The following is a 23,064-nucleotide window of genomic DNA, read 5'->3' as shown; positions in this document are numbered from 1 at the left end:
GTTTAAAAGCCTTCAAGATTTTTTTTAATGTGTTATAAAAAATATGTAAACTACACACAAAATATGAACTGCTTCTTCACCCATCTCTGATTGTTTACCTATATTTATAAGGTTAAAAAAAAAAAAACAGTTGCAGAGCCATGTTAACAATTCTGCATAACATTTTTAATGTCAGCATTGGCATTTGACAAATTAGAGAATTGAAAATCAGATCAGCAGACTGTAAAACAATTTGTCTTCATTTATGAATTTAAAAGAACTGAGGAGAAAAGCTTTAGGCAATGCATCCAGTCATTTCATGTGTATAGCTTTTTCTGTTGAAGTGCTTGACTTACGTGTCCTCATCATCTGATCTTGGCTCAAGTCTGCCATCATCAACAGCAACACTGGAGCATGATTCTGAGTCATTTTCCCTGCTTTCTTTTGGTGACAGGGTTAATTTCCCTTCTGGAAAGGGAGAGAACATTCCTTTATTTGTATTACACATGTATTATAATAATTATATATATAAAATATAAATTATTATATATAAAATAATTATAAAGGTGTATGTAAAGTAATAGAAAATAAGTAAATGCTTGATTTTTTTCCCCAGTGACCAATGATGTAAGTATCGTGCATAACTGACTTGATCACACGTGTTTTAGTCAGTGGTTTATAACTTCTGTTCAGTGGAACCTCACATGTTTGTAGGCTGTAACCACAAAACTATAAAGGGTAAGAAAAGATAAATCTGATGCTGGTAGATTCAAGTTCCTAATCCACGGACCTGCACTTTCAGTGGAAAACTTAAGGGACTACTGTTTGGGAAAGACTGAAAATTGCTGCTTGAAGGCAGCAGCTGTGATTCCTTAGAAGTTCTCATTTTCAAAGACTGAAAGGCAACCTCAACATGAAAGGCGGGAGAACAATGACAAGAGTTGTTGTTTTAGTACCTAATGGCTAAATGCTGTGTGTAATCCACTAGCAACCTGTCCGCTTGGGTACAAATGTGTTTCACAATGTCAGCTGGAGTAACAGGGCAGAACTGGGTGTTGAGGGAGCGTGGTATTTTAATAGATATAATAGATAAATAAAAAGATAAAGAAAACCTTTAATATTGGCAGTAATGGACGTCCTACCTGTTTCTTCTTCAAGCTGGATGAAGGAGGCATTAGACAGCTCTGCTTTTGCTAAGATACTCAGGAGTGTCCCGGGTGCTGTTTGTTTCCATTGCTTCCTGTTTTCTGTGATGTCTTCAGGCAGAATGACACGGTCAGCTGAAGAACAGGAAGGTTTTCAGATCAATAAATCATCACTGCGGCTTGGCAATTCTGCTAGAATTAGACTTTCTAATACGGACACTGATTTCTTCCTTTTGTGTAATGCTAGAACCTGATTTTTGTCCCTTGTGGAATATTTTCTCTTTTTTTTTTTTCAATCAGATCAGTATTTGATCTGATTGATACTGTGGAGGGAAAAAAAATAGTCTAGACTATTTGTCACTAAAAACTTCTTAATGCCAGTTCTAATGCTCAAGTAATAAGCATATTAGGCCTGGAATAGACAGGTGCAGCTTCATTGAGCTGTCCTTATTCACAAATTAGTGGCTTCTTAGGGCTGAAAAAAAATCAGAAGTTCCTGTTTTTCTTGCTCCCAATGTTCATCATCTAAGGCAAAATGAACAAGAAGTGACACACTAACAATGCTCTGCTTTGTCTTGACTATCCATGCAAAAAATTCATGTTGTTCTTGTGTGTTTGGGGTACTGGAAGAATGGGGGAATACTGGAGCCCCTTGTTCCCAGCCCCCAGTCACTGGAGCTGCCTGGCACTGTCAGAAAACGAGCAATTCACCTCCAGAGAAGGAGCATCACCACGGCCAGACCTGTGTGCGGGTGCACTTGCGTCTGTGCAGCAAAGCTAACGGGTGGTGTGGGAAGCCAGAACTCCACCATGTTCTTGGCTGGCTGGCCACAGACTGCCTGGGTCTTGTGTATCATCAGCTCAAGGCCCAAGGAAGCAGTGGTGTTTAGTTGCATTGACAGGCGTTTTCAGCCCGTTACCGAGACCAAAGAGTGCTTCAGATAAAAGTCCTTCTAATTAAATGCCTGTCAGATAACGTGAACATCCTGGTACGGAATTGTTTGCAAAAGTATGTAGTAGTCTGGCTGAATTTTAGTAGCTCCCCAACATAACTCACTGCAAAACATAAAACTTTCTTACAAAATTCATTTTCAGCCATAGGATGTACAGATGTGACATCAGCATTGGCTAAAAAATTCAGTAGTGTCTGGGGGGTTCCAGTTTGCCACTGCTTCCTGCTTTCTTCAGTATCACCTGCATCACTGGACTCTAAGGGGAAGAAAAGAGAAGGCAAAGTTATTTCATTTTTAAAAAATAGATTTCAGTGGAATTGTGTTGATTATAAGATATTATAATGAGAGAGAAACATCAGACAAATTTGCTATAACCTACAGTTATGAATTTACCTTACCCTTAACTAATTTTCAGGATTAATCCTAAGTATCACATCTCCATAAGAAATACCTGTTTGGTATCCAGAAAGTTCTTCCAAAGCCCCGTCCATGAGATCTTCATAAACTTCCACCAACTTCTCCTTAAGATTATGCCCGTCCATGGAAGTCAACATCTCATTGACTTTATCTTGTACCTGAAAAAACAATAGAAGGAGAAAACATATACGGGAGAATAACTCACTTCCATTATTTCCAAATAACACCTGGTTCATCACAATAATATTCTTGCTTTGTGATATAATCCTAGTAAAAAGAAACAGCCGTGCTAATGTACTATTGAAATAACACAATTACCAAGCCAAGCTTTTAGTGTTACTGGGGAGGAGGGTATTTTAATCAAAGAATGGGCAGGAACTTCGTTGTATTACTGTAAGACAACCAAACGTTCCCCAGAAAGGATGTAAAAAGCCTCATGCAAGCCAAAGAGAATGACACCTGAATGAAAACAAAACAAATGTAATAGGCTTAGAGAATAATTTTGAATAACAATTGTGTACTTCACCAGAGAAACCCTCTGCTCAGTTGAAAAATCCCCTTTCTGAGCCATGGATAGCATGATAACATTGTCAGGTTCTCCCCAGAAACTGTAACAGGCAGAAAGTTAAATTATGGTCTCATTTCTCTGCAATGATACTTTCTTCTTGCACAGCTTTATTAATGCTGTTCCTACTGATAGTATAAATCCTGCATGTGTCTTGGCCATGGTCACTCCCTCAGTTTTGACCTATTCTGAAAATGAAGCAGCACCAGAAGGAATAGCCTGAGAAGACTCAGGTTCTGACCTTGGACTTGCGTAGTTTATACCCTGCCAGAGGCTACTGGTCTTGCTTGCTCCTTTTGGTCTGTTACATGCATAAGCTTCAAGCACAAGAGAGCCCTCACAGGAATTTCTGGTTTTGTAGTGTTCACTGGTATAGACTGAGTCACATCTGTAGTTTTCTAGCATATATAAACTGATATGGATTTTGCAGAGTTAAGTTTTCTATAAAAGTGTAGTAAGTTCTCATTTTCAAGAAGTAATCACCACATTTTTAAAAGCAGTGTAGCTAATAATTGTAGAAGTGGCCATTATCATTTCAGAAAATACTCAAAGAAATGTACTAAATTCACAAATCAAATCTGGCATTTGCAGACTAATGCACTTTTGAGATGTGTTTTCCCCCTCAGCCCAATTTACAAAATTAAAATATCTGCACCACTTCTCATGTGAAAGATTGACCCAGATACCATCCAATTTCTCAAGCAATTATCTCCTCGCAGAAAGTCAGATATATGCAATATGTCAACAAAGCCTCAAGGTGCAGCTTCATTATAACACAGGTAGAGGGTGACAGTAATATAAACAGTTAAACCTGACCTCACGAAGCTACTGTCATGGATTCAGATTACTGAAGAATTAAAATGCTTTGAATATAACCAAAGCCTACCTCTGCTTCTTGAACGTTGTCTTCCTCAGGAACACATTCATCTAAATTAATTTCAAACTTTATTCCTCCCTGAAGAAAATTCAGACACTTCATTAAGATAGGCTATTAAATAAAAACATTTAATTAAATGTACACAGATGACATGGAATTTAAATGGAACTTGGAAATTATTTTTCTATTAAAATAACTTCAATTTTCTTCTATCAAACAAGATAAGTTGAACAAACAGGACAAAAATAGATTGCTCTGAGGTACACTTTATGGATATTTTCAAATGACTGCATCCACTAGAGAAGGCTGGAACATTTTAAGAAAAGATGCCTTTGATAATCATTTCATTCAAATCCTTGCAATACACGGAGTTGGTTTGTACAGTTGGTTCCCAGCCATTATTAATATTTGAATACTGCACTGCTTCACTGCAGAATTTCACAAAACAGCCTTGGACCACTTCAGAATTATGTTATTGTCTTATTATCTTATCAGAATATTTCCTAATATCTTATCTGCATTTCCATTCAATTCCCAGCCCCTTTTACAATTTAGAAGCATGATAGAGAGGAAAGTTTTACGAAATATATTAAGAAATTAACGATGGCTTCACTTAGAGTTTGATATAAAGTTGAGTAAGTGGGGATTGATTACTGCCTGAGAAGATTTAGAGGGAGCCTTCCTCAAATGACCAGAAAGCTCTGCTATACGTTTCTTTTCTTAATGATTCTATCCTGTCACAGAAACTTTCAGCAAACAGCAGTAGACCAGCACTCTTATCTGACTCTTAAATAACTTGATTTCCAGAGCTACTGTGGCATAACAGAATCGTTTGAAACGTACAGATTTAGGAAGAAAATGGGGGATAAAAACCACACACACACAAATAAAAAATAGTAAGTATGGATACCTTTGTGCTATATTCCTTCTCTAAAATGTTTTGACCTTGCTTATCCTGGAGTCTGACTTGTTTAAACTTTTCTTCCACTTTCTGGAGGTAGAGAAAAAAAAATCAGCAACTTTAAAATGTACACTTTGGAACCAGTATGTGTATATACCCTATATAAAAAGACTCTTTTTAGTAATAAATGTTACCATTGATTTCCTTTTATATATATCAATAAGAATAGTTCATTCATTGCCTTATTTAGATTCTGATACTGAAAGACATAATTCTGGCTTATCTAGCAGAAAAACAGGAAACCTTGCACAAAGTGCAACCTCTAATTTTTCAAAAACATGTTTCGAGGATACAGTACTGTGTCCAGAAACAATGCATCTTTTCTTTTCTATGATCATATGCAAGATGACTCAGGCTGATTTCATTCCGGCAGACTTTGGGAGTGATGAAGATCAAGGTTGTAATTGAAACCTATACCCGTACAAAGTCTAGCCATGTTTCATATTATCCTGTTTGCTGGTTAACACCTAAAAGCTATTTAATTACCTTCTGCATATTCCTGCGCTCTGTGTTAGAACATGCCACATAAAAGCAAAGTAAATAATTGCATACAGCTCCTTCAGTGACCTCCTGCTATGAGGACACGTCCTCAACCTCAGGTGAAGCCACAATTCACAGGTTGTACTTTTTGGAAACATCTATGCACTTTCTCCAGTAGGTGGACTGCCCATGAATTAAGTGACATCAAACAGGTGACATCAAACAGGTATAAAACCTTTTCTTTTATTTATTATTATGCTTTTCCCATGGGAATAACACTTCTGTCCAGTTGCAGCTTTGATGGTGTACAGTGCAGCTTATCCCACCGAATGATGTGTGGTGTAATTTTAGTAAAAGCCAGCTCCAGGATCCATGAATATCACTGAAGAGTATCCTACTTATATTGGCAGCTTTGGCACAAGTTCCAGCTGCAGCAGGGTAGCAATGTCTGTCACCAGTTTATGTGGAGGTCTGCCCCTTGCTGCTGAGCAGTGCAGGAAATCCTGCACTACATGAAGCAAATTCTGCCTGAAGAATCCTATTAGCTAGCTCAGCATTGTTTTCCTTTCAGAATAAGCTGGCATTTTGCATACTGAAATAAATTTTAAGAAGCTGAGGCTTTCATTCTTTTCACTTGAGGAGAAGCAGACTTGTTGCTGCAGAACTCCATGTGGTCTGGAAACCTCATCTGGTTTTCATCACACCAGCATTTTAAAGTAAAAGTGGAACAATGCTGAAAATCCATTCCAGTGCCTGTGTTGGTAGTATTTGATGACAAAGAAATGATGGATTCCTGTAGCTGAAATCTTTAGTTCTGTTTCTTCCTCCTGCTTCTCCCAATCTTCTGTTTAAGTAAGGAGTCCACACAAAACTGGATTGTAACATACGCCCTACATAGGATCCTTACAGGAAAAGTACTCATGTTCTACTCTGAGCTCGTGCTTACCGTATCTCCTGCACACGATTCTCCTGCAGGTCTGCACTGTGAGTGGCTTCTTTACTTCACTCAGAAATCAAGGAAAAGAAATACACCACAAAAGGAAAAGAAGCAAAAGTACCTCCCAATAAGTATAGGGGAAAAAGCAATTACCAAAACAAATCAGAGCTCATCCCAATAAAGTTTCCAGGCTATTCAAGAAAGGAACCTAGGAAGATTTTCAGATGTGGCGCAAACATCAGGTAAGATTTAAGCTTTGGCATTTTTCAGGACTCTTGCAGAATGAATCAAAGGCCATGCATAAAACGTTTTGTTTAGACTACGAGATACCTCAAGTGATTCTTTTGTTCCAGCTGTATCTGTGGTTTCAGACGGGTTCTCAGCTTTCCCTTGCCTCACCAGATAGGTTTTGTCTTGTATTTTTTGATTGTCCTAGGGAACAGGTTTATAAAATTTTCATTTCAATTATTAATTAAGTGTACTACCTTAAAAAAGGAGAAGGAAAAAGGACTGCATGCATGTTTGAGCTTTGCTACCTGGAGTATTCCTGCTCTGAATCTGAATTCTTTTATATTGCTGTGGTATTCTTCCCGGATTTTCTGTAACTGTTTCAGGTACTCCTATTAAACAACAGTAAGGTAGAATACATATTTATTAGAAAGACATACAGAAACAGCACTAGCTGAACAAAATATTCCATGGATATCAAACTGTGTATGTGTGAGAAAAAAGGATCAGTGTTCACTACTGCCAATTTTAAAGATTGCTTGATACTTCCTATTAACAGGAGATTTAGGAGTTATAACTGTTCCAGACTTTAACCCTTTTGAAGCTTTTCTGAGTGTTTTATGCTGGATTTTCTGTCTAGTTACACCTAAAATAGTCAATTCCAAGAATAAACTAAGGATAGTCTGAGTAATGACTCCAAATTCACAATCATAAAAGAGAGGACTGGAAAATAGTAGGACAAAAAAAAAATTATATACCATTTATTGTATTGCAACCTCCTCCCCAAAATAAAACAGAATTTGGCAGTCTTCTATTGAAGAAGATTCACCATTCCTGTGCTCTGAAGCAAAAACTTCAAATTTGGCTGGAAGGTAAAAGCTAATATATTTATTCTAACAACAATTTTTTATAAATCAAAGATATAAGGATTAAATGTATTTACATGTTTCCATGTATTTAGATTTTAATGTATTTAGATTTGTTTGTTTGTTTGTTTATAAATAGATTTATTTCCATGTATCTAGATTTAGATTTTCTAGATTTTAAAACGATTCTGGAGGTCAGCTTTTGTGCAAGTCCTCACTGGCTTCTGCAAGATGGAACCAGATGAGCACAGAGCTTATATTTTCCTTGTGGTCCAATGGAAAAAAATAAAATCTCACATAAAGAACACTATTGTCAAGGAGTGTAAGAAAACAGCTTTGAGCAACTCGGGAAAATATTTTATTTACCTGTTCTTTCATTTCATTCTTTCTAGACATGTCCTGATGATGCAATTTGAGATGCTCTTCCATTATTTTCTGCTGCTGCATTTGGTCATGATATGGGTCAGCAGAGGATGGCCGCAGTCCCTGTGGGTGTACAAATAAATCCCAGAGCAAAGGAATTTTCATTTCGAATCCCTTTCATCAGGGCCTGTTCAGTTCACTTTTCCTCTTCCCCTGAAGAGTGATGTATGACAAGTGTATATTTTTGCAGGTAAGAGCCACAGTAGAATTTTACAATGCTATAGTTTGATACTAGAAAATAAAACCTCAAGATGACCATTGTAGAGCAGATAACAGATCCACTAGAGCAGAGCCTTCTATCTGACAGTGCCACAGTCTGTTGGAAAGACATCAATTCATCTTCAGGATTTTCAATCAGTTTCTTTCACAGATTTTGTTCTGTGGTTCAGTACTTACTTACCAACTGTTTTTCCACTTTAATCTTGTACTGCTGGGCTTCAAAACGCCTTTGAAGATATTCTGCAGGCCTGAGAGAAGAAAGCGATGTTCACATACTATATTTTATTTCACAGCTTCTATCTTCTGCACAAATAATTCTCTACCAGCTGTGTTTGTACTACATAAGTATGGATGGATAGATCAAATTTGTATAAATATGGACCAACAGTAAAATAACAAACAGAAAACATACTGACTTGGGCCATTCCCCTTGCTATTATTTTGGTTACATTAGTCTACTGAAGTGCAAAGCTCTTCTTCACCTTCTATTTGATAAATAGTACGTGAGACTGTTAGTGAAAATAAAGTTATTTTTCCTGATCCTCAAAATATTGATAAATCGTGGAATGGACAGACAATCTCAAAAGTAAAAATAAAAGATTCTACCTCTGCTTTGTAAAAGAAAGACTTTAAAGTACACAGACTGCTGGAGAACATGCCTTTATATCTGAAACCAAAATGTAAGCTCTGCAGGAAGACAACATTTGCGTGGCCTGCCTCCTACTCTGTTCCCTGAAGTACAGAACAGCTTTTGCTCTTTAGATCTTTCTGATGCTGGTGGGAAGGAAAGACAGTGCTTATCTTGAGTTTTACTCCACATCTAGTGAAACGCTGAGATTGGGGAGACATTTTGATAATAAAATTTCAAACATCAGGAAAATGCATTCAGAACAGAAAGAGGAGTTACACTGTCCAATAAACTTAAGTAAAAAAAATTATCAAAGAACAAGCAGAGAAGGAATTATACTGAATGAGTTAATCGGGAAGGCTGATAACTCCAAACATGCAGAACTGTTCACTACTAATAAATAGTGAGAAAGGTTTACCCGTCAGGTGGGGGGGGTGGAGGTGCAACTTGTCCTTTTTGTTTATAGTATTCCTCAACTCTTTGGCTGATGTGAGACAGGTCATAATGTGCATTACGTTTCCTCTGCAGGTTGTCAAGTTTATCATAGTAATGACCGTAATGGCCATGCGCTCTGATATTTTCTGGCCTTTCTGCCATCTTAAATCTGGAGCTCTGTGGCTGAAAATACAATAAAGAATGTTAATTGCCCCATATTCATTTGTATCAGTACCAGTGTGAACTATTTCCTGTCCTCCCCATGATGAGCTGCATGGTAATACAGGCTGTGTACAGTAGAGTTAGTGTTACATTCTCCAAGCCTTTTCTCAAATAAAGCAGAAACTTCCTAATTTACTACATACAGAGTGTGTTTAATCTTACTGTGGTCTCTCCCTTTTCCCCTGTTCCATCAGCTCCTGTGGTGAAGCAGCAGCCCACGCTGTGCGAGTCAGTCAGCGCGGGGCTTTGTACCCTGCACCTTGGTTGCCCTTGAGCCACGCCATCGTTCTGAAGCCCAAAGCACTGAGTTAATTCCAGGAGAGCTTTATTTTGACATGTGACAGCGAGAGCAACCTGGGAGGTAGTTGTGGGCCATAAACATGCAGACTGCTGCTTTCAGGGAAGCACTGTGCTCGTGCATAAGCTCTTTCATTATGTGCCTGTGGGAGCTTGCCTTTGATTTCTCCAAGTCCTTACTGTGATGAGACATTCCTGTATTTCTGCTTTGTGACAAGGCTGTCTTTTCCATCTCATAAGAACAATGAAGAGAAAGGTGATTGTCTAGCTGCTGCTGCATGACAAAAAAGAACTGTAGTATGACATCCACAAACATTTCCATGGTGGGAGACTAAAAATTACTACGTGGTGTATGAGCAAAATGCAGAATATTGCTTATTTTTCTTGCATAAATTAAAATCAGCTTGGTATCCCTTCCTTAGATGGTAAATACATTAATTATTGCTCCTTAGAAACACTGAAAATAAGCTCATCTACCTACAGCATAGTCCAGATTATATAGATTATATAGTCCAGCACAATATAGATTCATATCTATAGAAGAAAATTTTCCACTGCCAGTAATGATCCCAAGGAAGAGGGAATTTCAGGGAGTGTACGTGTTGTCCCTCCCTGAATGAAGTTTTAGAGTACGGTATCCAGAAGTACGGCAATCTCGAGCAGTAGGGAAAACAAATCAGACCATCTAAATAAGAGGGTTGAGAACCATGAGCAACGAAGCTTGCACTCTTTCTCCCCTCCAAGAAAGTCTGCAGCAAAGAAGATATACCCCTGGTGGAAGAGGTTCAGGGTAGAGAATACAAGAGCAAACTGGACAGAAGTAAGTCCACTGGCCCTGATGGGATGTACCCACCAGTGCTGAGGCAGCTGGCAAATGTCATTGCGAAGCCACCATCTATTATTGGCTTTGACTGATTATGGCACCTGTGAGAGGAAAGCAGATGCCAATCTTATCTTCAAAAAGGGCAGGACGGGGGACTCACGGAACTACAGGCCCCACTGTCCTGGAAACCATTTCCAGACACGTAAAAGACAAGAAGGTGCTCAGGAGTAGTCAGCACAGATTCACAAAGGGAGGTCATGCTTGACTGACCTGATGGCCTTCTACAAGGAAATGAGCAGCTTGGAAGACAAAGGGAGAGCAGTGGGAACTGCCGGCCTTCTCTCCACTACTTTCTGATGCCGTCTCCCAAAAGATCCTCACAGAGAAGCTGATGAAGTGTGGGCTGGATGAGCAGAGAGGTAGGTTGAAAACTGGCTGGCTCCAGAGGCGATCATGTTGCAAAGCCCAGCTGGAGGCCAGTAACTGGCAGTGTACCCCAGGGGTCAATACTGGGCCCAATCCTGCTTCACATCTCTGGTAACGATCTGGGTGATGGGGCAGTGTGCTTTCAGCAAGATGCTGATGACAAAAACCTGGGGAGAGTGGCTGACATGCCAAGGGTCATGCTGTCATCCAGAGGGACCTCAGCAGGCCGGAGAAATGGGCTGACAGGAACCTCCTGGAGTTCAGCAAGAGGAAGTGCAAAGTCCTGCACCTGGGGAGGAACAACCCCAGGCATCAGCACAGGCTGGGGGCGCCCAGCAAGGAAGAGGACCTGTGGGTGCTGGTGGACAAGCTGAACATGAAAACTTGTGGCAAGAAAAGGCTAACGGTATCCTGGGTCGTGTTAGGCAAAGTATTGCAGCAGGTCAAGGCACAAAGTGAAACACAGCAAGTTCCAGCTGAAAATAAGCAAAACATTTTTTACTGTGAGGGTGACCTCACAGTAATAAAGAGAGAGGTTGTGGAATCTCAGTTCTTGGGGATGTTCAAAAGTCATATAGCCGTGGTCCTGGGCAAGTGGCTCTGGGTGTCCCTGCTTGGGCAGAGACATGGACAAGATGACCTCTACAGGTCCTTTCCAGTCTCAAATATTCTGTGATTCTGTGAACCCTGAAGCAGCTCATTCAAAGCATGACACTATGCAAATATCCCCACTACCCTGAAAAAAAACAACCACCTGTTTTCTTCATTTGGATGATGAAAGACTGTGGGAACATGTGATAACATGTTCACTGACAACGTTAGTGCATGTCTGGCAGATCAAAACACTGTGGACAAAATTCTGCCTCTGATTACAGCAGAGCACGATGAAAGGAAACTCAGCCAGCATCTCTGCACTTGCATGGATATGCACAAATGGAACTATGAGGAAAACCAAGTCCTGTGTTCTGCATTGGGCCAGCACTGTCCTCAGGCATCTAAATGACTGCTCGTGGGCTGCAGTTCTGGGAATTCCACAGATCTCTACCATCAGCTAATCTAACCTAACTGCAGCGTGCAATTACTGCTGGGAGCTCCCGGATCCCAACTGTGCTTTGCTCTAGTTTGTCAGCACCCACGAGAGTGCTACACACTCTTGAAGGTGGGAAGTGATACCAAGTAAGAGGCTGGAGACAGCACACAGCCTGAGGAAACAATGAGGTAGAAAATGAGGGAGGGACACAGGTCATTGTGAGGAATTGGGGCTTCCTCACAAGGAAGCTGTAAGGTTTTATCCCAGTTTGTTTTAATCGTATCTGAAACGAGGGCACTGGGCACCACTGGTTTTGCCCACAAATGGGCCCTCAGGAGGTGTGACATAAAAGAATCGGTATAGCAGATATTATAGCTGATATTTTATAGCAGAAATGCAAGCCCAAAGTTCATTTGCCTGTGTGTAAACATAAATGCAAAGTGTGCCTGACTGCTTTTGTTACAAAGGACCAGGCTGAAGCAGCCTAAACTCCGTGTTTCCCACGTACGCTTTCTAAAATGCCTCTTCTGAGACTTCTGGAGTCCTTAACTGCCTCCACTGACCTGGTGTAGGCATTAGGTTGGATTTAATGTATCTTAAAGAAGCCTTCTAAAGGACCTCTTCTAACAGCAGGAATTTGCCTTCTAAGATAATTCAATGTTATCAGCAATGTGGATGCACTCTACCTGAGGCTGCTGCCCTCCTGATGGTTTCCATTCATTTCTTTGAAAGAATCCCTGTGTCTCAACAGGCGCCACCATTCCAGATTCTGAAGGAACTCGGTCTTGCACTCTCCTTTTTTGAAGCTTACATTCTTTTTAAAAATAAAAGATTAGCAAGTTACCTTCTGTGCTTTCTACAAGATTTCAGTTCTCTCCTTTTTTTTTTTTTTTAATTTCCAAATTTTTCTGAAGCTCTTGTATCCAAATGTGCAGCAAAGACTATTGGAGAAAGTTATCACCATCGAGTATATCACAACTAGCAAATGTTAGTGTAGAACCAGTGTTAAAATCATTAAATATTATCTTTACCTTGTATCAGCTTGGCTTCAGGCTGTGATGCTGAAGGCTTTCTTCTATTTATCAAAGTGAGACTGAGTTCTTCCTGTGTTAACTATCAACAAAAAAGTATCAGACAGAACTGTTTATAACACAATACACCTTTCTCTCTTGGCAAGCAGCAGTACAAGGCACTCACCTCAGGGGGCAAAAATCTGAGAACAAGCTTCTGCAAGAAAGGCTTCCTCAAAATAGAATTCACCGATGGTCGATCTCTTGGAGATACTTTAAACAACTGGGAAATTAACGCCCTCAGATCATACGAATATTTGGGAGACACGGGCTGAAAATATCCTCTGCAAATCTTCAGCACCAGCTGGTGCAAGCTACTGCCTTCAAACTTAATCAATGAAAACAACAGAAAGAGGACAATAAGTACTGCTGATTGGAAATGATGGACTAAACACCCAAATTTGAAAAGGGTACTTGTGGACAGAAGCCCTGTGCTATGCAATCACTTCAAAAACAATTTCTCCCTATCCATAGTTTGCTGTGGGAGATTAACAGAACCACTCTCTGATTGTACTTGCTGGTTACGTTCTCCTAGTTTAAGCTCCATGACTCAGCAGGTCTGATAGCTTTGGCACTTGGAAGAGGTTTTTCATAGTGTCACATGTCGTACAGTGTCATACAATAACACAGACACACTTCTTCCAGAATTAAACATCATGATTTTTGCCAAAAGCTGTTCAGCAGAGACGCACATACATACTGCTTGCAGAGGGTTCACCTTTAAAACCTCGGTTCCCACAACTTAGCCTCTGTGGTCTGTGTTCTCTCAGGATCCAGGATACAACCTGATTTTTAACAACTGATGCCACTCAGCTGACTCAGTCCTCTCTGGTCAGACGATCTCTTAATACATCAGCATCAATCTAATTTTTAGGGCCTAAGACAGGCAAAACTAATTTTGAAAGCAACAGTTTTCTAAAATTATCATTGTATTTACTTAGATAATTTGAAGGTGTTGTAACCCAAATTTGCTCTTGCATTTCCCTTCTACATCAGCATCTAGTTCCTGCCTTCAAATTAAAAAAAAAAAAAAAAAGGCAGCAATATGAAATAGAATAGCTAATATTCATAAGAAGAAATTATGATTTTTTTCTCACTTTGTGAAATCTGGAATATTCCTCCCTTGTTCTCAGCTCAGCACAACTGCTCTCCCTGCCAGTGCTGCTCTGCCAGCTTTGATCACATTGATGCCCAGGTCAACTTCGATTGGGCCCAGGAATCCGACCCTTTTCCTGTTGTTGGGATTAGTCTCTGCTTCGCTCCCTTCTCCACATTCACAGGCTGAGGATTACTTGAGGCTTAGATCATACAGAGGACAGCACAGCTTCCTAAAGATGCTATCTCAGTTATCTTTTGACAATAATGTGCTTCCAAACAAAATACGACCTCTAGGAAAATGTTTCTTGAGACTTGAAATGCTCTCCGGGGAAATGTAGGTTTCAAACTCTTTAGCGAGTACAGATTGGTGTTTTCAAATAGAAATGAATAAAATGATGTGCCTAAAGCCTTGAAGTACAGCTTTAATTCTTTCCATCTGCCTTTTCAGAAAGTATAGTACTTATTAAAGAGTAAATATATGTTCGACAGACTTATATATACACATAAAAATTCTAGAAATACAATATAATATATTGTATTATAGTTTGCTCAAAAAATTCAATACAAAATATTAAACACTGGCATTCTTTAATATCAAGAAGTAAATTGAAAATAATACTAGTAGCTGTCTATGAATATTGTTATAACTACATATATTCCAGGCTGTTCACTCTATTTTCAATAATATGATATTGATCTGATTCTAAGATACTTACAGGATGCTTTAGTGCACACAGCTCATAGAGCACACAGCCAAGAGACCAAATATCTCTGTAAATAAAAGGAATTCAGGTTTCAGGAAAAGCCTATAATATTTTCATAGATGTAATAAATTTTTTTTTTCAGCTCTCGAATTTACTAGCATCATTCCAATGAAGATTAATATTGGTGCAACATTTGATATTTCTTAGTATGCAGTGAAAAGAAAACCTTAAATTTCTTTTTTTGTTGTGGCACCAATGTTTCTACAGTACCTAACCAGGTACTATTATTATTATTGGAAGAGGCACAGGATATAAACGATGCCTGCTTAATATTCCTAGCGGGATTGAAGAGCAAAGCTACCTCTAGCTGATGCATGTGAAATTCCTGGTGCCCTGCAGAAATACAGATTTAAACCATGACATCATTTACGTTAAGTTCTCTTGTGCCTGCACACCCTCATGAACAAGCGTATGAAGAAAACAAAGACTCACGTTTTATTGTTATATGGTCGATTTTCACAGATCTCAGGTGACAGATAATAAGGGGTCCCTACACAGGTATAGGCAAACTCCATAGTGCTGATGAAACACAGTGAATAAAAAGGGTTACACATTGAAAAAGTCTGCAAGCAATTGAGTTAGAGCCTGTGGGGGATATTATTCCTGCTCTCAAAATAGTTGAATAATAACTTAATAGAACAGCCCAAGAAACACTAAAGTACTTCCCATTTCTGTGTAAAAATGACCAACTGTTTTAATACAGTGTTTGCATTTCAACAGAAATCACGAGAATTCTCTTTTCCCCACTTTTCACCAGCATTGCAATCAACATTTGCAAGGAACGATGATCATTAACACATAATTCTGAAAGCTGTCAACCACACCTCAAAGTATTAGAAGCCTCCAACATACTCATTGAAATAAGATCGTAGGTGCCAGTCAGTCATGCAAGCTAGAAACTGTGGAAGGAGGAACAACTGTCCAGAAACTAAAGCAGGAGTAAATGAATTCTATTTCCATCTTTGCTGCTGACTTGTAATGTAGGTATAGCAAATATAAAAAACTTGTTGGATTCATTTCACTTGCTTTTAGTTATTTACACTGTGGATGTCATCAAGAGTCACTGGGAAGTCAGTGAAGAGAAAAAGAATCACATTCCTCTCACTCTACAGCAGGTGTCAATAAAAGCTGAATGTCACCCTCCTTATTGAGGATATGAAATCTGACTGCCAGAGCTTTCAAGGATACCTAACAGAAAATAAAAGTATTGGGCACTATCTGTAATTCGGAAGTGGAGAATGGAGATTAAAATGCCTTTGTGTATCACAGGGGATGGGAGGAAGAGGGACTGAGAAAACTAATTCACTTGTTACATGTGAAAAAGTACATTCAAGCTCCAAATATTTTTGTTTCTAAACTCCCAGATACCTATTAAATACTCCTCAAAATGCCCAGACTTGCACATTCACATTCTGAGGTTTACTTTCAGCAAAACTTCCCAGCTCTGATGCACCACCAAACTTTCAACGTTATCTAGGCCCCATTCCAAAGCAACCTGATGGGGCCTTGACAGAAATTACCTATGCTGTACATTCGCCCAAAGAATGCATTAAAGTATTTTATACCGGTACATAGTTAAGTAAGTCTGAAGAGAGTGCACAAATTGTCTATGCTGGTTAAAGTCTTTATTGTGTAGACAGGAATGTGATTCAGCTTGGATTAATTTAATTTGGGGATAGGAAAAGTTGCAATGAGTGAATTGCAGCAGGTGGAGTACAAAGCAACTGAGAAGGACTGACAATAGAAGGACAATCTGCAAAACGATCATCAGAGGAAATTACATTTCCACAAACCGTGGAACTTCATTGCCACAAGATCCTGCCAAGGTCACAGATATCAAGAGGCTCAAAAAGAGATCAAGTTCAAGCACTGTCCTTTTGTTAGCATGTTAGACATGTTTTGACCATGTCAAAAGGCACTCTCCTAGACAATGTCTGGCCACTTTGTAGGTTAGGCCAACCTTGTCCCCAGAGCCAATAAAGAAAAGACTTCTCTTTGGCAGAAGTTTAGCCAGAGGGATGCAAGCCGTGACATATCATTTATTCTAAGGGCCAGGGAAGAATGGGTTCTGGCCTTTTTTTTTTTTTTTTTTTTTTTTTTAGTATAGGCACAGTTTTGAAGAACATACTAAGAAACGAAATAGTACGACCTGAACAAACTCTTTTCTTACACTATTTCCAAACATTTAATGCTGTTCACTGCTTTTTCTTTTCATGAAGCACCAGAAGTGATTACCAAGCACTGCAAAAACAGTTGCACCTCCAGAGTTTCTCAATGTCAGTTCTATAAGGAACAGGAAAAGATTGAGGGAAAGACCCTCTACCAAGAGTCCAGTTACAAGGATCTGTGGTTATGTTCAGGATGGCACATTTTAGGATACCAGAAAAAACATATAGTGACAGACCCCTGATATCCTAGACCAAGCACAGCCCACAAACAATTTGCACATTCAGGTTGCATTCTGAACATTCAGAAATAGGTACATTTGGTGTAGATCATAGACTAATGAAAGAGGTGCTTACTTGGTCAACTGTCTTGCTATGCCAAAGTCCCCAAGCTTTGCTATCCTTCCATTATTGCTAAGAAAAATGTTCTGCAAACAAAGAAGAAACTGGTGTGCAAAAATTAAACATGGCACAGCTTCTCAAGTCTTTTGACATGATAAAATCACCCCCCTTCCAGTTCTAGTTTTACTACCTGTGCTTTTACATCTCTGTGTAAAATCTTCCTGTCGTGAATATGCTTCAGGCCCAAGGAGATCTGCACAAACCAACTCAAAATCTGTGGTGAAAGACAAAAGGAATAGGTATCTGATAAATTTGATATATACATGTAGATACACTTGCATGGTTCTAATCTCCAGCAGGACATTTTAATGAAATATGTACAACAAAGACAACTACAAAATCTAAAACATGTCAATCACACACACCATGGAATAGTAGGAAACAATATTTTTGTATGAGTAAAATGAATGCCATAGTTTTGCTTTCCTTTCTCAGTACTATCAGGGAACTAAATGAAAATAAATATCGATTCCCACTTTCTGTATCCCAGTCAAGTTTTCACTATGACAAGACCATTACCTGAGCAAGGACTGAAGAATCATGTCAAAGAGTTAAGAACACTAGACCATTATTTAGAAATTAGTTCAAAAAACAAGCCATAAATGGGTGGTGTCTTAATCCTCAGCAGTGTAAGTCATGCATTTATAATATTTGTAATCATACCAAATGTGATCCGGGAAAGAAGAAATAGAGGATGAAGGTCTGAAATGTGATTAAACAACATAGGTATGAAGAAAGTTGTGATAGTAAGTAATCACAACAGTTCATCCTTGCCCCAGGACAACTCTTAAGCATGTATTCAATTCCAGATATACGTGATTTATTGAATAAGGGCTGCTGGACTTAATTCAGAAACAAAAGTAAGATGTGCTTACACACTCCTATCTTAAGGACAATTGATGATCATGGAAAATTTTAATTCAAGTAATAATCTTCTATCTAGTAATGCTTAACATTTCACAGATGATTTCCTGAATAGGGCTGATGTCATAAATTAGACTTTCTTAGGCATACACTTGAAAATATAAAGATTTTTTAACAAAGTTATGTTAAATTTTTTGCTCTCTGTTCTTGATTGTCAGATGCATCTTTAGTTTCTATGATCCTTTCTTTTGTCTGTAATTCCTTTGTCTTTCTTTGGATATGCCACATTCTGTCTCGGCAAGGTTTTTTTGTGCGTTGGTTCCCTGTTTTGTCTTTTCGTGATCTGTGATTTTGTCCTCTTTTTATTTTCTCTCATGTTCTCTCTGCCTTTATTATGACTCCCAATTGGATCATAAAATTCACCACTGCTGAACCAGTAATTCACTTCCAACTGACTTCTACACTAAGGAGTTTCTCTTTTCCTACTGAAGCGAGAAAAAATGTCACAAAATTTCCTTTTTTCTTTTTTTTCCCACTTCTATGCTTTAGAGTAGATTTCCACTAACACGTTAGATATTGTCTGTCTAGTATCTAGGTAAGTTTTCATTGCAACTGCAAAAGTGAAAAACTGCACAAAATTAAATATCCTTAGCGTTCCGAATACTAAGTCCAACATATAAGAGAAGATTTCCTTCGGAAAGCTAAAGTTAGTTAAAAGATGAAGGAATAAGTAAAGGACTAGTAGGAAATTCTGTTTCTGAGAACTGCAATACCTCTCACATGCGCCTATTTACAAACTGAAATACCTGTGAACATGCTCCAAAAGCAGTCAGAATCCTGGCCTTGTTTCTCTGTGTCAGTTAAACAATTTAAATGGCATCAGAGAATTCTTGACGCAAATAAAATGAAAGAGAGATTTACCACTGACTAGTATAAATCATGATATACTATGATGTAAATAGCAGAAAAGAATGAAAAATTCATATATAATACATCCCCTAACACCTCTAAAACACCTTGTAAAAGTAAAAATAAAGCCGTTCTGGCTAAGCAGGTATACTGCTAAGAAAAAGTGCCTCCAGTATAGAAGGAGCAATGGAAAGAATATAATTGGCATCAAAATACTGTCAATAAATTAATTTAAGATCTTAAACAAGTCTAAAAGGAAACTCTAAATTCCCACTAAAATTATCAGTTTCTTTAAAACATTCAGTTTTTATAACAGGTCAGAAAAGAAACAGTAGCAAGCACTGCATAATTCAATGTGCTCTACATAAAACATCCTTTCCTCTAAAGGTAACTTCTTTCACCTGGTCCTCATCAAACAGTACTCCATGCTGCATATTTATCCGCTTCATTAAATCTCCACCATCGCAGTATTCCATCACGATATACAGCTTGTTGTTTTCTGAAAGGAAAAGTATTTCTTTCCTTTATTCCTTTATTCCTCATTAATACAGCAATAAATTATTAAATTTCACCTGAAACATACATTAATTGCATGCTCTCTATGGACACTAGCCTTCATCTTTGCTTCACAGGCCCTCCAAAATCCTGCATGAACCTGTGCTGGAAAGCCACTCCACTCCCTCCCTCATTCCCAAAGTCCAAGCCAAACCTTTTCTGCAACCTTACTGATACCCCAAGATATGTTTTATTTCCTATTTTCCTATTTTTCCTAGTTTCTCATTAATTTTATCTCCTATTTCCTGCTGTGCTCAAAAGCTCTCTTCTTCTATTGCAGCTCCTGGGAAGGTTTCACAAAACTCTGGACCTCTGTTGAAGGTCAAGATTAAAGTTCAAGGGAGGCAATGCAAACACCTCAGGATCTAGTGTTTGCTTCACAGTACTTTTGGTCCCACCCACCCACAAGGAGAAATAAAGTACTGACTGAACCTGGTACCTTGTGTTCATTTTTAGGAGTCGGCACCTAGCCCCACTGATAAGTAAGGTGCTGGGGATAGGCTTATGGTTGGGCAATACGAACAAACTAGTTTCTGCTGCCTTTCACTCCTATAGTCACAAATAAAACAAAAATGTTAAAAGTAAACCTTGCAAAGAAGCAAAGAAGGTTACTATATTTGCATGCTTCATCTTGGCCAGAAGAATGACTTCTTTCTGTGAGGCTTCTTTTTCTTTCACAGGCATCTACAAAGAATTAAGGAACTACATGCTAGCAATGATGCATTTAAGTCACTTCAAAAATAGCTGTCAAATTGTGCCAAGGTGATGCAGAAATACTAGAACTATGATGTACATACATTTGCAGCATATGTTTGTAAATATACCGGACAATTCTATTCAAATGTCCTCTTTCATTTACAAAAGTAAGTTTCTTACTCTCATTCTTAAGAAATAATTTTGAAATGTAATCCTTAAAGATTCAAAAATCAAAAGGTGAAAATAAAGACACACACAATCAACCATATAAATGACATACCACATACTAGAAAGACACACCCTACCGCATAAGAAAAATCATACTACTTTGAAGTCAGAATTTTCTGTAACCACCTCTTGGTTCTTAAACAACTTGGATAAGTAATAACACTCTATTAATTTAAATTTTTCTATTTTGCATACATCAAAATATGAGATTAGAAATAACCAAATTACTGGTCCTGAACACAGAGAAACCATTTTTTATTTAGTTGTCATTGCTAGCATATCAATTTTTCTGGGTTTGAATCTGAAGGTTATGTAGCTTTTCCTAGAACTGACACATAAAAATCATGCTTCTGTTATGATTCTCTCATACATTTGAAGTTCACTAGTGCAACACAGAGTGTAAGAGCTGTCACAAGCATGTAGACACTCACTGAAATTGACTGCTGAATTCCCTGTACTGAAATCATATGGAGTTTAACTGCATGTCTTTTTGGAACTAGATCTAGGAGTGGCATTACTCTGATTACCCAAGCTAGCTACCCTAACCTACCTTTATAGCCCACAGAAAGAAACATGGAGCTTATGGACCAATTCACCTTCTTCTGAAACAGAAGTCTAAAACAGCAAACAGCATCCCTTGTTCTCAAAGAAAGGGAATTAAGCCATGTAGCTGAGATAATGACAACTACAGAAGGGACACTTCAGATTAGATGAAATGAATCAAAATGCCTTACACATAAATGAGAATCAGAAAGACTGCTGTGTATTACTCATACCTGAAAATATGAACTTTAAAAAAAAAAAAAAAAAAAGGAGAGTTTAGAGAAAAGTGTCACAAAATCATGGCTTGTTATTTCAGTAGTAAGTTTTGATGTACTTGAATCATCTGTTATAAAGCTTAAATCAGGTAGTGCCATGTATGCTAGGTAAAGCTTTGAAAAAAAAAAAACTGTTAATATAAAATCACATATTTAGTCTATGTTTTTAAAATTAGTCAGTCAAAGAGTACAGTCTTTGGAAAGTTTATGTCATCAAGATACAACTACAAATGTGACACCTAAGCTCATAGATTAGCTAAATGCAGTTGTCATAATTCTGTAAATAACTATTGTTATCATCCAGGTTTTGTTGTTTTACCTTAGTTAAATCAATCTCTTTGATGACACATTGTTCATTATCCACTTTTCCTTTTGCCAAGAATATTTTGCCGTAAGATCCTTCTCCAATTTTCTTAAGGATTTCATATTTGTCCATGATGTCTTTATCTTAAAGCAGTGGCTAGAACAAAAGAGTCCCCAGATTAGTATTGCATGTAGTCAGTGCTAAAACATCTGAGTTTGTCTACTGAAATAGAAACTACTTTTAATGACTGTATTTTTTCCTCACATTTTTATCACATTTTTATTAATGATGCAGATTTGTCCTCAACATGTCATCTCCTGGAAGACTGCAAATTATCGTGGATCTGAACTTAAGCAGCAAGTTTGAGTGTCTCATAAAGGAAAGCATGAAACATTGTCCTAGCACACCCTAAAATTAAAAAATGAGAAGGCAGCAAAAGTATTATGGTGTGGTGTTATTACGGCGTTATGGTATGGTATTATTCTTGGAGGTCTTTTCCAACCTTTACGATTCTATGATTCTGGGAAGTTTGACGTTATTTACTGAAGTTAATGATGTTGCACACTTGTTCTCTTAATGGAAAACATAAAATTACAGTGTGTTTCTTGTTGAACTTTGGTAGAAAAGACCAAGTATTCTGGGTCATTACCACTGCGTATTCACAACCTATCCGCAAGCAAGCTTAGAGGGCTAATACACACGCACACTCCAAAACTGTTCTTGTTAGCTGGACTAAGTTTTAACCAGGAAGATTTGGTGAGACACTGCACTTTTCCTGTCAGGAAGGAAAGCCAGGCTCGGTAGCAGACCACCTCGGCCTGCGTGAAGCCATCTCCGCGGCCCGGGCCCCTTCCCGCCCTGCTGTGGCACCGTCGCCATGGCGACGCCGCGCACGGGGGGGGCGGCCATGGCCGGGGCCTCCCTGAGGCGAGGCGCGGGCAGGGGGACGCGGTACCTGCGTGTGGCCGCCGCCTCCGGAGCCCCCGAGGCCAGCCCGAGGAAGAGGAGGAGGAGGAAGATGAAAGATGAGCAGCCTTCCCCGGCTGCCCTGCCCTCGGCGGGGTGTGGCGTCTGTGGCACTGCCCTCGCACCCCTCCGGGAGGAGGAGGCTGCATTGCCCAGCTGTGAGGGGCTTTGGGTGTGAGCAACGCAGGAGAAATAACAGCCCTGTTCCACATCTTGACATTTTCTAAAGCTTTTCGTATTCATTTTTCTCCAGTATTATTTAACACAGTCCAGAAGCACCTCCCAGGGAGAACTGTACTGGGGTCATGTCTACA

At 38.8% G+C, this 23,064-nt stretch overlaps 1 protein-coding gene across 3 annotated transcripts in view; it reads right to left on the bottom strand.

Moving 5' to 3' along the window:
• The window catches only part of NEK5 (NIMA related kinase 5), a 24,935-nt gene extending 1,871 nt beyond the window's left edge, over window positions 1–23,064 (bottom strand). The window contains exons 1-23 of one of the 3 annotated variants that reach the window (XM_084528644.1): window positions 22,740–23,064; window positions 22,049–22,192; window positions 21,800–21,940; window positions 20,326–20,422; window positions 19,585–19,682; window positions 17,541–17,624; window positions 17,366–17,436; window positions 15,276–15,362; window positions 14,796–14,850; window positions 13,109–13,309; window positions 12,943–13,024; window positions 12,598–12,725; window positions 9,097–9,296; window positions 8,232–8,298; window positions 7,775–7,894; window positions 6,851–6,934; window positions 6,645–6,746; window positions 4,847–4,927; window positions 3,946–4,014; window positions 2,529–2,652; window positions 2,205–2,333; window positions 1,122–1,259; window positions 336–447 (exon numbers count right to left, since the gene is read on the bottom strand). In XM_084528644.1, the coding sequence (XP_084384770.1) occupies window positions 336–447; window positions 1,122–1,259; window positions 2,205–2,333; window positions 2,529–2,652; window positions 3,946–4,014; window positions 4,847–4,927; window positions 6,645–6,746; window positions 6,851–6,934; window positions 7,775–7,894; window positions 8,232–8,298; window positions 9,097–9,296; window positions 12,598–12,725; window positions 12,943–13,024; window positions 13,109–13,309; window positions 14,796–14,850; window positions 15,276–15,362; window positions 17,366–17,436; window positions 17,541–17,624; window positions 19,585–19,682; window positions 20,326–20,422; window positions 21,800–21,916 (2,246 nt within the window). In that variant the 5' untranslated portion in view covers window positions 21,917–21,940; window positions 22,049–22,192; window positions 22,740–23,064. Of the gene's footprint in view, window positions 1–335; window positions 448–1,121; window positions 1,260–2,204; window positions 2,334–2,528; window positions 2,653–3,945; window positions 4,015–4,846; window positions 4,928–6,644; window positions 6,747–6,850; window positions 6,935–7,774; window positions 7,895–8,231; window positions 8,299–9,096; window positions 9,297–12,597; window positions 12,726–12,942; window positions 13,025–13,108; window positions 13,310–14,795; window positions 14,851–15,275; window positions 15,363–17,365; window positions 17,437–17,540; window positions 17,625–19,584; window positions 19,683–20,325; window positions 20,423–21,799; window positions 21,941–22,048; window positions 22,693–22,739 lie in introns of those variants that run through there. The other 2 variants (XM_084528642.1, XM_084528643.1) reach the window with 2 other exon arrangements.

The sequence above is a fragment of the Aythya ferina genome (assembly GCF_964211825.1).
Source record: "Aythya ferina genome assembly, chromosome: 1".
NCBI classification, from domain to species: Eukaryota; Metazoa; Chordata; class Aves; order Anseriformes; family Anatidae; genus Aythya; species Aythya ferina.
The sequence above is the reverse complement of the archived record's forward strand: the minus strand, read 5'-3'. Positions and strand labels throughout refer to the sequence as shown.